The 14,875-nt window shown below is 44.6% G+C and overlaps 1 protein-coding gene across 2 annotated transcripts in view; it reads right to left on the minus strand.

Annotated features, from left to right (window-relative positions):
• Positions 1 to 528: 528 nt before the first annotated feature.
• Positions 529 to 14,875, minus strand: part of THOP1 (thimet oligopeptidase 1) — a 109,250-nt gene continuing 94,903 nt past the window's right edge. For both annotated transcript variants that reach the window (XM_075353255.1, XM_075353248.1), the window contains exons 12-13: positions 6,378 to 6,514; positions 529 to 1,587 (exon numbers count right to left, since the gene is read on the minus strand). In XM_075353255.1, coding sequence (XP_075209370.1) covers positions 1,429 to 1,587; positions 6,378 to 6,514 — 296 coding nt within the window. In that variant the 3' untranslated portion in view covers positions 529 to 1,428. The remainder of the gene's footprint in view (positions 1,588 to 6,377; positions 6,515 to 14,875) is intronic.

Below are 14,875 nucleotides of genomic sequence, written 5' to 3' on the forward strand. Positions count from 1 at the left end.
TGTTTGTCCACACAGAGGTTTCTGAGCACATGTGGTGTATCCCTGCGTTCATAAGGATTTGGGTAACAAACTATGGGGTCCACTTTTTGATGTTCCCTCTTCAAAAAATAAGAAATTTGGTGGTAAAGCAACATTTTTGTGAAAAAAATAAAAATTGTCAATATGTCAACCTAATGTTATCAAATTCTGTGAACTACCTGTGGGTTCAAAATGCTCACTATACCCATGAATAAAATCCATTAGGGTTCCAGTTTCGATAATGGTGTCACTTGAGGGGGGTTTCTACTGTTTAGGTAACTTAGGGGCCTTGCAAATATGACATGGTGCCAGCAATTATTACAGCCAAATTTGTGTTCCAAAATTCAAATATTGCTTGATCTGTTCTGAGCCCTCCTGTTTGTCCAAACAGAGGTTTTTGACCACATGTGCAGTATTAGCGCACTAAGAAGAAAGTGAATATCACGTTTTGGGGTCCATTTTGTCATACTATCATTTGCAAAAGTGAATAAATTGAGGCTAAAGGCAACATTTTTAGGTAAAATTAAACTTGTTTATTTCATCATTACATTTTGCATTCATTCCTGTGAAGCACCTGAAGGGTTAATAAACTTCTTGGATGTACTTTTCAGCAGTGTGAGGGGTACAGTTTTTAGAAAGGTGTCACTTTTCGGTGTTTTCTGTCACCTAGCCTTTCAAAGTCACACTTCATGTGATGTGGTCCCTAAAAAAATGGTTTTGTAAATTTTGTTGGAAAAAGTGAAAATTCCTGATAAACTTTGAATCCTTCTAACTTCCTAACAAAAAAAAAAAAAAAAAAAAGTTTCAAAATTTGTGCTGATGTAAAGTAGACATGTGGGAAATGTTATTTATTCACTATTTTAGGTAACATTAGTCTGTGGTTTAAGTGCATAAAAATTAAAAGTATGAAAATTGTAACATTTTCAAACTTTTTGCCAAATTTACGATTTTTTTCACATATAAAATGAAAAATCATATTGTACTAAATTTACCAGTATGATTAATTTCAATATGTCACAAAAAACAATCTAAGAATCACCAGGATTCGTTGAAGCGTTCCAGAGTTATAACCTCATAAAGTGACACTGGTCAGAATGGTAAAATTTGGCCTGGTCATTGAGGACAAAATTGGCTCCGTCACTCAAGATCATTGTTTTTCAAGGACATTAAAAAATAATTCACAGTTTGGCCCAAATTTTAATTCAATAGGAAGAGAGAATTTAACCATTTCTAATGCTCCAAGTGACCTATATCTGACCCTTATAAATATATTCTCTACTTGTAAGTGTAGTGTTGTTCTTTAGTATGAAGCTACACCTTCTAGAAATTACAGTTTATCCACCTGGAAGAATCTCGACCCATCTGGTTAGTCCACATAGGCTTCATGATTATTATGAGTATTATGCTTTATTAACAAGCTGATGGCACAGGGCAGGTCACACTTGTCAGTCCTTTGCTCTGAAAGAATGCATCTTGTTTTGGATCACGACCAAGGAAAGTTTGTAGCATCTCACAAGCATCTAGAGATCCACCGGGCTTCAAGATGAAGTTTCTGTAGTCAGAACCCACCTGAAAGGAATTCCAAAAAAATCATGAACTTTTAAATAGTTATCCACATAGAACATGCACAGATTATTATTAATATGACTTTATATGACTAAGGTCAGGATGGCACAAAGGTGTACATTTCCAAATACATGCACATCATGCTGTGGGCCTCTTAACCTACATTACATTTTTATCCCAAAACTGAACAAAAAACTAGCTGCATTTAGTTGTGAAGAAAAAGTCACACATCCGTATAGGAAAGCCTACCTTTGAGGATTATAATAATTTTGCAAGAACTGGATTATATAATTCCAGCCTGTACTTGATATATTTTTCTACCCGAGGAAAATATAATCTCTTCACAAACAATATAGCAGGTTATTCAATTTATCCTACAGCAGCCTAAGGCTATGTGCGCACTGCGCGTTTTTCGCGGCGTTTTTGGGCTCAAAACTGCATGACTTTGCTTCCCCAGCAGAGTCTATGACTTTTCATTTTTGCTGTCTGCACACAACTATTTTTTTCAGCTGCGTTATTGAGCTTAAAAAAAATAAATAAAATGGACATCTCAATTCTTTCCTGAGTTTTTCTGCATTTCCCCCCCAAGCAATGCATTGGAAAAACGCAGAAAAATGCAGTGATCAAAAACACAGCAAAACGCAGCCAAAAAAGCACCGAAACGCAGTAAAAACAAATGCGTTTTTGCAGCGGGAGTTTTTTTTTGCATTTTTGTGCGTTTTTTTAGCGGCCAAAAACACAGCGTCAAAAAAAAAAAACCACTTAGTGTGCACATAGCCTACAACAGCAAAAACTTAAACACACCTATTTAATATGCAGTGGTTGGGTATAGGTCACTGTAATAGTAGGCTAATAAGTGGCTATGTTTATAGACATTGTGGATTTTTCACCTTAAAAGTTAACCCTTTCACGGCCCATGAAAATAACTGTACATCACAGGCAGGGAGCACATGTATGGAGCAGGCTCAGAGGCTGAGCACGCAGCATATCAGTCAGAAACATGTAACAGCTGCGACCAGAGCTAGTGTGCCATGAGTTGCTGAACGGCCCCACACTGCCATGCTGATCTGTTGTAATGCATTGCAGTGTATATTACATATATATATATATATATAAATATATATATATATATACATACATATACATACATATATATATACATACATATATATATATACATACATACACACACATATATACACAAAATAATTATTTTTTTTGCCAATCAGTAATTGAGGTGGGGTTATACAGAGCTGATTAATATGCTTTATTACCTGGCAGCATGCCAAGTAGTTCACTAATGATTAATCAGTGATTTTATCAAAGCTACACAAAAGCAGCCAGTAAGTGGCACACAGCTGGAATCAGGATCTCTACCCCTACGTTATGCTGCGCTCAGATTATGTCAATCACATATATTATACACGCACATACAGTACACATAGTGCAAAGTATCAAAACCAAGAAGTTTTAAAATTTGTAATTTAAAAAGTTTTAAAGGGAACCTGTCAGCAGAAATTTCCCCTAAAACCTAACAGATTCCCCCTCTGCAGCTCGTGGGCTGCATTCTAGAAAGGTCCCTGTTATTATTGTGCCCCCTTTCTGACCAAAATACAGAGTTTATAAAGAGGTACCTTTTTGGCTTCGGATTCTATAAATCAGACACAGGGGCGGGCAGCCTGATGGCCGTTATTCTGCCCCCTGGTCCTGTATGCCGCCCCCATCGCTGATTTCCATACTTTTGGACGCCGCCCACTGCTCCAGCCATCCCCGCGCATGCCCAGTGCCAGTCTCACGGGACTGAGCACTGTGACTGCTGGTGACGTGTGCGCAGGCAAGTGATTATGGGCGGGACTGTGACTGTTATCAGCAAGTACCCGCCCATAATCTCGTGAGCGCGCAAACCTCTCCAGCGTCACACTGTGCTCAGTGTAGATGCTAGACTGTATGGGCTGCTTCCAGGGATGACGTCCCTTTGTCACGTGATAGGGGCGTGTTCAAAATACTATCACGTGACAAAGGGATGTCATACCTGGAAGCAGCCCATACAGTCTAGCATCTACACTGAGCACAGTGTGACGCTGGAGAGGTTTGCGCGCTCACGAGATTATGGGCGGGTACTTGCTGATAACAGTCACAGTCCCGCCCATAATCACTTGCCTGCGCACACGTCACCAGCAGTCACAGTGCTCAGTCCCGTGAGACTGGCACTGGGCATGCGCGGGGATGGCTGGAGCAGTGGGCGGCGTCCAAAAGTATGGAAATCAGCGATGGGGGCGGCATACAGGACCAGGGGGCAGAATAACGGCCATCAGGCTGCCCGCCCCCGTGTCTGATTTATAGAATCCGAAGCCAAAAAGGTACCTCTTTATAAACTCTTTTTTTTGGTCAGAAAGGGGGCACAATAATAACAGGGACCTTTCTAGAATGCAGCCCACGAGCTGCAGAGGGGGAATCTGTGAGGTTTTAGGGGAAATTTCTGCTGACAGGTTCCCTTTAAATGTCCCAACTCTTCCCCTTCGGCTATGTCCACACTTTGCTTTTTACCTGCTTTTTTGCTGCTTTTTCAACTGCAGCGTGTAATGCCAAAATGGATGTGTTCTGCTTTTCAAGCTTAGTCTATGGGAATTTGGGTTTCTTGTGCGCACTATGCTGTTCAAAATGCTGCCTTTTTGTGGCAGAAATTTGGGCAAAAACTCTGCTTTGCAGTTCAAAACGCAAATGGCAAAAACAATTGAAATGTTGCTTTTTTGAAAGTGTACCTCACCAACCATCTAGAATCCGAGCTTCAGCAGCAACGAGGGGGCCCATAAGAGAGATCAAGCCTGGAGCCATCTCCCTTGGTCCATGCTGCCGGCAAACGGTCCAAAAAGGGGAGAAAAGACAGTAGCGACTTCCCTGGATGAATCCCAGGGTACTTCAAGTCAGGGGTTATCCGAAACAAGAAGTGCTAGGAAGGCGAGTTAACGGTTACCCTTAGACCGGCCTAAAGGATACCTGGTTTCACCTGGTTAATCTCAGCATCGCCCGGGTACCTCACAAAACCATCCAAAAGTGAGTAAAAGCAACTTGAAAGACTTTCCAGACTGAGCCCGAGTTATTCTTTGACCTGTTGTTCTACACACCCGAGCCCCTGGGGCCAGCCTCACTCACGGGAGACCACACCTCCAGACTGCAGACTCCATCAGCCCCAGACGCTCGTTAAAACTGCAGTGGCGGTCACCCATATCCCTGACCGCAAACCGTGAGTGGCATCACGACTCATATTCATACAAAACCGACATACCTGTTGCCAGAAATACCAAAGTGAAGACCCTGTGGCATCCCTGAAAGTGGAGTGATGTCCCTGAGGAGACTACTGCAGGTGGGTTTCACACACTCACTCTCTGCTTTCAAGGTGAAAAAAACGCTGCAAAACGGCTGAAAGAACGGACATGCTGTTCCTTTCAAAAGCGTAGCAGTTTTTCATATCAGTCCCTTTTTGGTATGTCATGTATTAAATCAAGCTGCTTTGTTTTTGATATCCCCTGGTATGTGGCTTTGACAAAACTTCATGCTCATTTTTTTACCGGTGTTATTTTTCTGCTTGTACTGCAACTCTAAAGCGAAAGTCTGCACATAAAACGCAGCATACCCGCAAGAGAAATTAACATTGTGGATTTGGAACATGGACCACAGGTCAGATTACACGGAGTTAAAAAGAAAAAAAGGCACAGGGCAGGAGAGTTCTACAAATCCCATACACATTGCTGGAACTAAGATGTGTTTTGATGCAGTGCAAATATGCAGTGTCAAAAACACACCAAAAACTCATTGTGGGTACACAGTCCTAAATATCTTAGTTAAAGTTTACACCCCCTATAATTTGGCTTACTTTGTACCACATTATCACAGTGTGTCATCTATTCAGCCATGCCCTATTTTCTATTAACCACACACCTTTGTTGGACAAGTCAAATAAAATGTCTAAAGACACTGAATAAATATAGTGAAAGTCACAATTACACTCAAATCCTGGTGCAGGTGACTAAAATCTCCCCATTGCATGGCTCAATGTAAATCTGTGAAGGCGATAGTCTAAGGGTCTTGTTACAGATAGCGACGCACCAACGATCCCACTAGCGATCCGACCTGGCAGGGATCGTTGGTGCGTCGCTACATGGTCGCTGGTGAGCTATCAATCAGGCAGATCTCCATAGCGACCAGCCACTCATTTAACGATGCTGCAGATTGGTAACCAGGGTAAATATCGGGTAACTAAGCAAAGCGCTTTGCTTGGTTACCCGATATTTACCCTGGTTAACAGCGTACACCGCTTACAGGCTGCCAGCGCTGGCTCCATGTATGCGTAGCTAGGGTACACATCAAGTAACTAAGCAAAGCGCTTTGCTTAGTTACCCGATATTTACCCTGGTTACCAGTGTACGCTGCTTACACAGAGTCGGTGCTTGTTGGTCTCCCGCAGTCAAACACGCTGATGCGTGCTGCACAGCGGGAGACCAACGAGCAAAAAAAGGTCCTGATCGTTTTGTAACGATCAGCGACCTCGCAGCAGGGGCCCGCTCGCTGCTACGTGTCACACACAGAGACATCGCTGGCGAGGTTGCTGATACGTCACAAAACCTGTGACTTTTCAGTGATCTCGGTAGCGATATCGCTGTGTGTGACGGAGGCTTATGACCACTGAAGACTCCAAACATTATACTGATTTCTCATAATCTGCAGAGGGACAAATATTTTAAGATACATTTTCCAATAAACAGAATATGCTCTGAAATGTTCTCAATTGTTACCTTTTGGTTCATAATTCCTTCCTGCTTGAACCGTGCGTAAAACATGTCCATAGAATAGACCTCGCTCCATAGATATCCATAATACTGGGCATCATATCCTCCAGCAAGGTGACCAAATGTAGCAGGCATATTTGTCCCTGAAAAACAGTGGTTGTTGTTAATCTCAATATTAACCCCTAAAAAGGGCCAGGCTTATCGTGGCCTTGTTTCATCATGGTCACATTCCAGAAGCCATAACTTTATTTTTGTAGCTGTAAAAGAGCTTTTTTTGTGGGATGAGTTGTAGCATTTTGAGGTACATAAAACCTATTTATTTTTTTTTCATATGGTTAATAAAAGTTAATTCTTTTTTTTACTTTTTAAAATGTTACACTTTTTATTTGCTGTAGAAAAAGTGTTTATTCTCAGGGTCAGTTTGATTGTGGCAATTACAAATGTACTTAGCTTTATTACTCTTTATACAATAAAATTATTTATTTTTGTGCGGTCATATTTTGAAAGTCAGAAGGTTAAAATTTTCCTGGCAACAGATATGCAAGGGCTTAAATTTTACACGACAAGATATATTTTTCATTGTTCCCATTTTGAGGTGCAGATGACATTTTGATCCCTTTTTGAAAGGTGGAATGAAAAGCAATTCTGGATTTTTATTTGCTTCTTTAAAACACCACTCACTATTTGGTATAAATTAAAATGTGACATCTTCCTGTGGCTGGACTTCAAAGGAGACTGATTTTTACTATATACAGCAATTCTGTGCATTGCTGTATAGAGCACAAGCGATCAGACAACTGCAGATTATTGTATCCTAAGGAGATTATTATGAAACAATAAAAAAAAGAGCAAGTTTTTTTAAAAAATAAAAACCATACAAGGTTCAACTCGCCCCTCTTTTGCCCCATTACCAATAAAGAGAATACATTTAAAAGAAAGAAAAAAAAAATCACGAGGCATTGCTGCAGAAAAGGCCGGTGTATGAAAATATAAAAATAATCCGATCGGTAATTAAAAAAAAAAAAAAAGTAAGAATGCCAAAATTATGCCTTTTGCTTGCTGCAATACTACAAAAAAAAAATGCTGTAACAAGTGATAAAAGCATCATATCCATCCCAAAATGGTATCAATAAAAACACTTGTCCTGCAAAAAATAATCCATCACACGGCTCAATCGACCAAAAAATAAAAACATTACAGATCTTCTAAAATGAAGGCACAACCCAATTTTTTATTTCTTTTGCAAACTTCTGAATTTTTTTTCACCACTGAAATAAAATAAAAAAAAACAAAAACCTGGACATGCTGGTTATCGCTGTAATCATACTGATGAGGAGAAGCTTAATGCAAGGTCATTTTTACCACAAAATGTACACTAGAAAAACAAATTCCCAAAAAAACATGTCAGAAGTGTTTGTTTTTTTTTTCACAATTTCTCCCTATTTGGACTTTTTCCATATTTTCCAGTACACTATGTGGTAAAATAAATGGTGTCATTAAAAAGAACAAATCGTCCCGCAAATAATAAGCCCCATATTGACTTAAAACTAAAAACGTTATGACTCCAGGTAAAAAGGGAGGAAAAAGAAAAAACGCAAAAAATGGAAACTGGTCCGGCCATGAAGGGGTTGAATATAAAGGGACCGAAGAGACTCTAAAATAATATAAATATCTAATAGATAAAGCTGTCTGTATGTATGTGTGTGTGTGTATGTCCACTAAAGGACTCCACATCGTCGCAATTACAATCACAAAATTTTGCAAAGCCGCCTCATTTCACTCAGGGAAAGTTATAGACTGTTTTGAGGGGAAAATTGAACCCCTCGCTTTACTGTTATTCGCCAAAAAACCTACTTACATTAAAGTCAATGGAGCTGGGAGCTACAGGTCATTAAAAGGAGCTAGTATTGGTTGCTACAGGCAACAAAGGACATTTTCATTATAAGACAACTTATGTGTCAGTTAATGATTTTGATAGACACAGACACAGCGAGGGATTCAAAGGCAGAGAGCGAGGGAGACAAAGGCAGAGAGCGAGGGAGACAAAGGCAGAGAGCGAGGGAGACAAAGGCAGAGAGCGAGGGAGACAAAGGCAGAGAGCGAGGGAGACAAAGGCAGAGAGCGAGGGAGACAAAGGCAGAGAGCGAGGGAGACAAAGGCAGAGAGCGAGGGAGACAAAGGCAGAGAGCGAGGGAGACAAAGGCAGAGAGCGAGGGAGACAAAGGCAGAGAGCGAGGGAGACAAAGGCAGAGAGCGAGGGAGACAAAGGCAGAGAGCGAGGGAGACAAAGGCAGAGAGCGAGGGAGACAAAGGCAGAGAGCGAGGGAGACAAAGGCAGAGAGCGAGGGAGACAAAGGCAGACAGCAAGGCAGACAAAGGCAGACAGCAAGGCAGACAAAGGCAGACAGCAAGGCAGACAAAGGCAGAGAGCGAGGGAGACAAAGGCAGAGAGCGAGGGAGACAAAGGCAGAGAGCGAGGGAGACAAAGGCAGAGAGCGAGGGAGACAAAAGGCAGACAGCAAGGCAGACAAAGGCAGACAGCAAGGCAGACAAAGGCAGACAGCAAGGCAGACAAAGGCAGACAGCAAGGCAGACAAAGGCAGACAGCAAGGCAGACAAAGGCAGACAGCAAGGCAGACTAAGGCAGACAGCAAGGCAGACTAAGGCAGACAGCAAGGGAGACAGATTGGGGGCGTGGCCTAGCGGGGTATGTGAGAGGTCGCAGACACCGCAACTCCTGCCGAGCATCTATTAAATCCCTATTACAAGACCTGTAATGGGGACCACGGGGAAGACCATTTTCCTTGCGGAGACCTGACAAACCAGCCTGGCTGTCAGTAAGGGGACTTATAGCTACAATGCCCCTCTGGGAAATATTCAAATTGTCTCTCCAGGAAGGAGATAAACTCTAGCGTCAAAGTTCAGACAGAGATCAGACACCCATACTTTGCACTGATGAAAGGCAAATCACCCCAAAACCCCGTGTCTGCAAATAGGGGTTCTGATCTGGCATAAATACTTAGTCATATGAAAAGGCTTGTAAAAAAAAGCTACTTTTGACTTTTAGGATTGCTACTTCCAATAGGTGGAGCTAGAGTTTGTCTCCTTCCTGGAGAGACAATTTGAAGACCTGTAATTACACCCCAAAAGTAACCTGGCTGCAGCTGGAAGACCCCCTGCCTTGATTGACACGCTCACTGCTGCTAAAATGACCAGGAGAGGGCCAAAAAAAGCCGACGGGAGACACAGAGCGGCAGATCCAAGATGGCGTCGCGGGCAGTGAGGTACAAATGAGGAATGGTGGGACAGACGTTGAGATCCGGAGACAGGCTGCAACTTGGCTGGAGCGCTTCACCCGCTCAGAGAGCTGTGGGACTCACCGGGAGACAGAAGGAGGTGAGCTGGATGAAAGTCCGGGGGGCATAGAGGAAGCACAGCAGGGAGTGAGGAGAGAGGGAAGCCAGACAGTAGCGTTGGAGATGCTGGAAAACAGGCCTGGACAGGGGTGGCAGATTCCAGATCTCAGGCTGTGAGGTCAGGGGAGCAGCTCTGTGTGCCACCTGTCACTGAAGAGCCCACACTTAAGGACATTCTCATGGCCGTGATGCAGTGCAAAGCATCCATCACTGAGGTGACTCAGCAGCTGGGGAGACATGCTATTATGCGCCACAAATTACATGAGGTGAAGGAGAGAACAGGACAGTGGAGAAGAGCGTCAGTGTCATGGAGGACCGTATGGCAAAGGCTGACAGATGGGCAGCGCTCAGCACAGCAAATAGCAGCATTTCTGGCAAAGATGGGCAACCTGGAAACAGGTCGAGGTGTAATAATCTGAGACTAATTTGCATACCACAGAAAGTAGACGGCTCATCTCCAACCAAAATTCTTTGAGCAATGGCTGAAATCTAAAATTGGAGCCAAAAATCTTATCCTTCTCTATGCAGTGGAGCGAGCTCATACGGACCATACCAGCCCTCTGCCTCTGGACACCCACTGTGGCTTGTCCTGGCCAAAATACTACACTACAGGCACAGAGATAATATCCTGAAGCATGCCAGATGACATCCGGACCTGACCATTAATGGCTCCAGGGTCTCGATCTTCCCTGATTATTCTATAGAAGTTCAAAAGCAAAGAGCCAAGTTTACTGACATCAAGATAAGGTTGCGGCAGTTAAATGTGGTGTATTCAATGATGTACCCGGCAAAGCTCAGAGTGGTTGAGGGAGGAACCGTGCACTTTTTTCTGGATCCTAAAAGAGGCACTACTGTGGCTGGATGGCAACAATCAAAACCTGCGGCGGGAAGGCCGTGAAGCGGAAGCTGGAGACTGACTTTTGGGGATATTCTACCTTTCACCTCACCCACTGGAATAGTTGTTGTTGTTGATGGGACCTACTTTGTGGTTGTTTTTTTTTACCTATTTTTTTTGGACTCTAGTTGGAGGAGGTTGCTTAAAACTAAAGATGGGAGGAGCTGGAGATATGGTTCTGAAACAGGACTTTACAGTTTACAACACGATCCGTCCAAAACGGGTGTAGAGAGGGGCATCCCCCCTCCCCTCCTTTTTCTCTCTTTTCCGCTTCTTTTCTTCACCCCTTTCTCTTAGAGACACTGCGTAAATATGGCAGGACTGCTGTACAGATCACATGGAAAGCTGGGTACCGTGCAAAAAAAGGAGATGGGACTGTCTCTCTTTCCAAAGGCCCTTTTTCTCCTTATGTTGTTGGCCAATTGGGCCCTGTTTTTGTTGGAGGAGAAATATCGGCAAATGACGGACTCTGTATCTAGTGGAATGGCTAAGGCAATATTGTGCCCTCTGTCCCGGTTGAAAAAGGGACTAGTGACAATGATTTTTTTATGTTTATTGTTGGGGGTGTTTTTGCACTGGGAGGGTAGGGGGTGGGTGTGCCGCTCCACAGTCTCATGATTCAAAAAGGGGTTCTAGTGCTGCATTTATCCTCTGGCTTGCAATATGACGGGACGTATAAAATTAATTAGCTGGAATGTTAGGGGCTTAGCCTCTAACATTAAAAGGCAGGCTGTATTTCAATTTCTACAGGCAGAAAAACCTAATTGATTTGTTTGCAGGTAACACATATGGTACCGGAGAGATTGCATCAACTAAATAGAAGGTGGCTTAAGCTGGTGTCACACATAACGACGACGACAACGACGTCGCTGCTACGTCACCATTTTCTGTGACGTTGCAGCGACGTCCCGTCGCTGTCGCTGTGTGTGACATCCAGCAACGACCTGGCCCCTGCTGTGAGGTCGCCGGTCGTTGCTGAATGTCCAGCTTCATTTTTTGGTCGTCACTCTCCCGCTGTGACACACACATCGCTGTGTGTGACAGCGAGAGAGCGACGAAATGAAGCGATCAGGAGCCGGCACTGGCAGCTGCGGTAAGCTGTAACCAGCGTAAACATCGGGTAACCAAGGGAAGACCTTTCCCTGGTTACCCGATGTTTACGCTGGTTACCAGCCTCCGCTCTTGCTGCCAGTGCCGGCTCCTGCACTGTGACATGTGGCTGCAGTATGCATCGGGTAATTAACCCGATGTATACTGTAGCAAGGAGAGCAAGGAGCCAGCGCTAAGCAGTGCGCGCGGCTCCTTGCTCTCTGCACTGTGACATGTAGCTGCAGTACACATCGGGTTAATTAACCCGATGTGTACTGTACCTAGGAGAGCAAGGAGCCAGCGCTAAGCGCGGCTCCCTGCTCTCTGCACATGTAGCACAGCGACGTTATGATCGCTGCTTCTGCTGTGTTTGACAGCTAAGCAGCGATCATAACAGCGACTTACAAGGTCGCTGTTACGTCACCGAAAATGGTGACGTAACAGCGACGTCGTTGTCGCTGTCGCTTAGTGTGACACCAGCTTTAGGGTGGGACACCACTCCACCTACTCTGCTTACTCCAAGGGGGCCAGTATACTTGTTCGCTCAGGCACTTGGACTGAATATCTGAAAGTCAACACAGATAAGGACGGTTGGTGTGTATGTCTGTCATGTAGGCTGGGGGCGAGACCTGTATTGATTATATACCACCACCATACTGTAGTAAACTCATTCACAGTTTGCTATATATAATTGCAGAGTTTTCGGGCATTCCCTTTGTGATAATTGGAAACTAATAATATTCCAAACTCTGATTGGGATAAGGGGAGGCATGAGATATGGAAAGTGGGCAGAAACTGTGCGCCCTTTGGTAATTTGTTTAAGGAAACAGTGCTAATTGACTTGTGGAGGACTTGGCACCCAGAGGTATAATAATACTCCTGCTATTCGGCTACGTGTTCGTCCCTCTCACGTATAGCTCTGATCTTAAATACATTTTTTTTTCTTGGTACAATATTTATTAGCCTCACAAGAGGACAGTGCAAAGCATTATTAACCCCTTAATCACCACAGATACGACTTAAAACTGACCTGAGATAAGTGAATAGTATCCCCCAACAGGTGAAAACGCAGATGTCCACTATAGCAGACATTAGGCTGCATCATCCATGATCTGCGTTGGTACAAACCATGGCCGTTTATCCCCTTAGATGCTGCTGGCAATAGTGATTATGGCATCCAGATGGCTAACAGAGTGTGATGGCTTCCTATCTCACCCCATCGACACCCCGAGGTCATCGTTGTGTGGGCCTGATGGTTATCATGGCATTTCATAGCCAAAAAAACGGCCTTAGAGTCTGTTGGCTGTAGGTAACCTGTTCAGAGGTTAGCAACATTTAAATAGTAAAAAAAGAGAATTTTGTTACTTACCGTAAATTCTTTTTCTTATAGTTCCGTATTGGGAGACCCAGACCATGGGTGTTTAGCTTTTGCCTCCGGAGGACACACAAAGTACTACACTTAAAAGTGTAGCTCCTCCCTCTGAGCTTATACACCCCCTGGTAGCCAGTCCTAGCCAGTTTAGTGCAAAAGCTGAAGGAGAATAGCCACCCACAAGTAGAACCGAGTAAGAACCGGAACAACCGGAGACTCTGTCCACGACAACAGCCGGTGATAACACACGGAACAAGAAAATTGCCAACAGGCAACAGGGAGGGAGCTGGGTCTCCCAATACGGAACTATAAGAAAAAGAATTTACGGTAAGTAACAAAATTCTCTTTTTCTTTATCGTTCCTTTGGGAGACCCAGACCATGGGACGTTCCAAAGCTGTCCCTGGGTGGGAATAAACAGAAAAAACTAAGAAGTAGGCGGAGCCTAACTTCACAAGTGGGCGACAGTCGCCTGAAGGATGCGTCTGCCCAAGCTCGCATCTGCCGAAGCATGAGCATGCACTTGGTAGTGCTTCGAAAAGGTATGCAGGCTAGTCCAAGTGGCAGCCTGACAGACTTGTTGAGCCGTAGCCTGGTGCCTAAAAGCCCAAGAGGCACCGACAGCTCTGGTCGAGTGTGCTTTGATCCCCGGCGGGGGAGGCACCTGAGTACTCTGGTAGGCGTCCGAAATGGTCGATCTAATCCAACGGGCCAAGGTCGGCTTAGAAGCAGAGAGACCCTTGCGCCGCCCTGTGGTTAGCACAAAAAGAGAGGTGCACCGCCTAAGCGCAGCGGTGCGAGCCACATAAATCCGGAGAGCACGCACCAGATCTAGAGTATGCAGCGCTTTCTCAAAGCGATGAACAGGGGCCGGACAGAAGGAAGGCAAGGAAATATCCTGGTTAAGGTGGAAGGGAGAGACCACCTTAGGAAGAAAGTCTGGGGTCTTGGTGAAAAACCAAAAAAGGTGACTCCGAGGAGAGCGCAGCCAAATCAGAGACTCTCCTGAGAGAAGTTATGGCAACTAGAAAGGCCACCTTTTGAGAAAAACGATACAAAGAAACCTCCCTAAGAGGCTCAAAGGGGGGTTTCTGCAATACCGTGAGGACCAAGTTAAGGTCCCAGGGATCCAAGGGCCGCCGATAAGGCGGAAATGATGTGAGACGCACCTTGCATGAAGGTGCGGATCTGAGCCAGCCGGGCGAGACGCCGCTGGAACAGCACTGATAGAGCTGAGACTTGTCCCTTGAGAGAGTTGAGGGACAGACCTAGCTGCAGACCGGGCTGTAAAAAAGACAGAAGGGTCGGCAACGAAAATGGCCAAGGAGAATGGCCGGAAGAGCGACACCAGGACAGGAAAATTTTCCAAGTCCTGTGATAGATCTTGACGGAGGAAGACTTACGGGCCCGAGTCATAGTGGAGATGACTTCAGGAGGAATACCAGAAGCCGTCAAAATCCAGGACTCAAGAGCCACGCCGTCAATTTGAGTGCCGCAGAATTCGGGCGGAAAAACGGACCTTGCGAGAGCAGGTCTGGACGGTCCGGAAGATGCCACGGCATCTCCACGGACAGTTGGAGCAGGTCCGGATACCAAGCTCGCCTGGGCCTGTCCGGTGCAATGAGGATGACTCGACGGCCCTTCATTCTGATCTTGCACAGGACTCTGGGCAAGAGAGTTTGAGGGGGAAACACGTAGGACAGACGAAACTGGGACCAGTCTTGAACCAGAGCG

The sequence above is a fragment of the Anomaloglossus baeobatrachus genome, chromosome 1 (assembly GCF_048569485.1).
Source record: "Anomaloglossus baeobatrachus isolate aAnoBae1 chromosome 1, aAnoBae1.hap1, whole genome shotgun sequence".
In the NCBI taxonomy this organism is placed as follows: Eukaryota; Metazoa; Chordata; class Amphibia; order Anura; family Aromobatidae; genus Anomaloglossus; species Anomaloglossus baeobatrachus.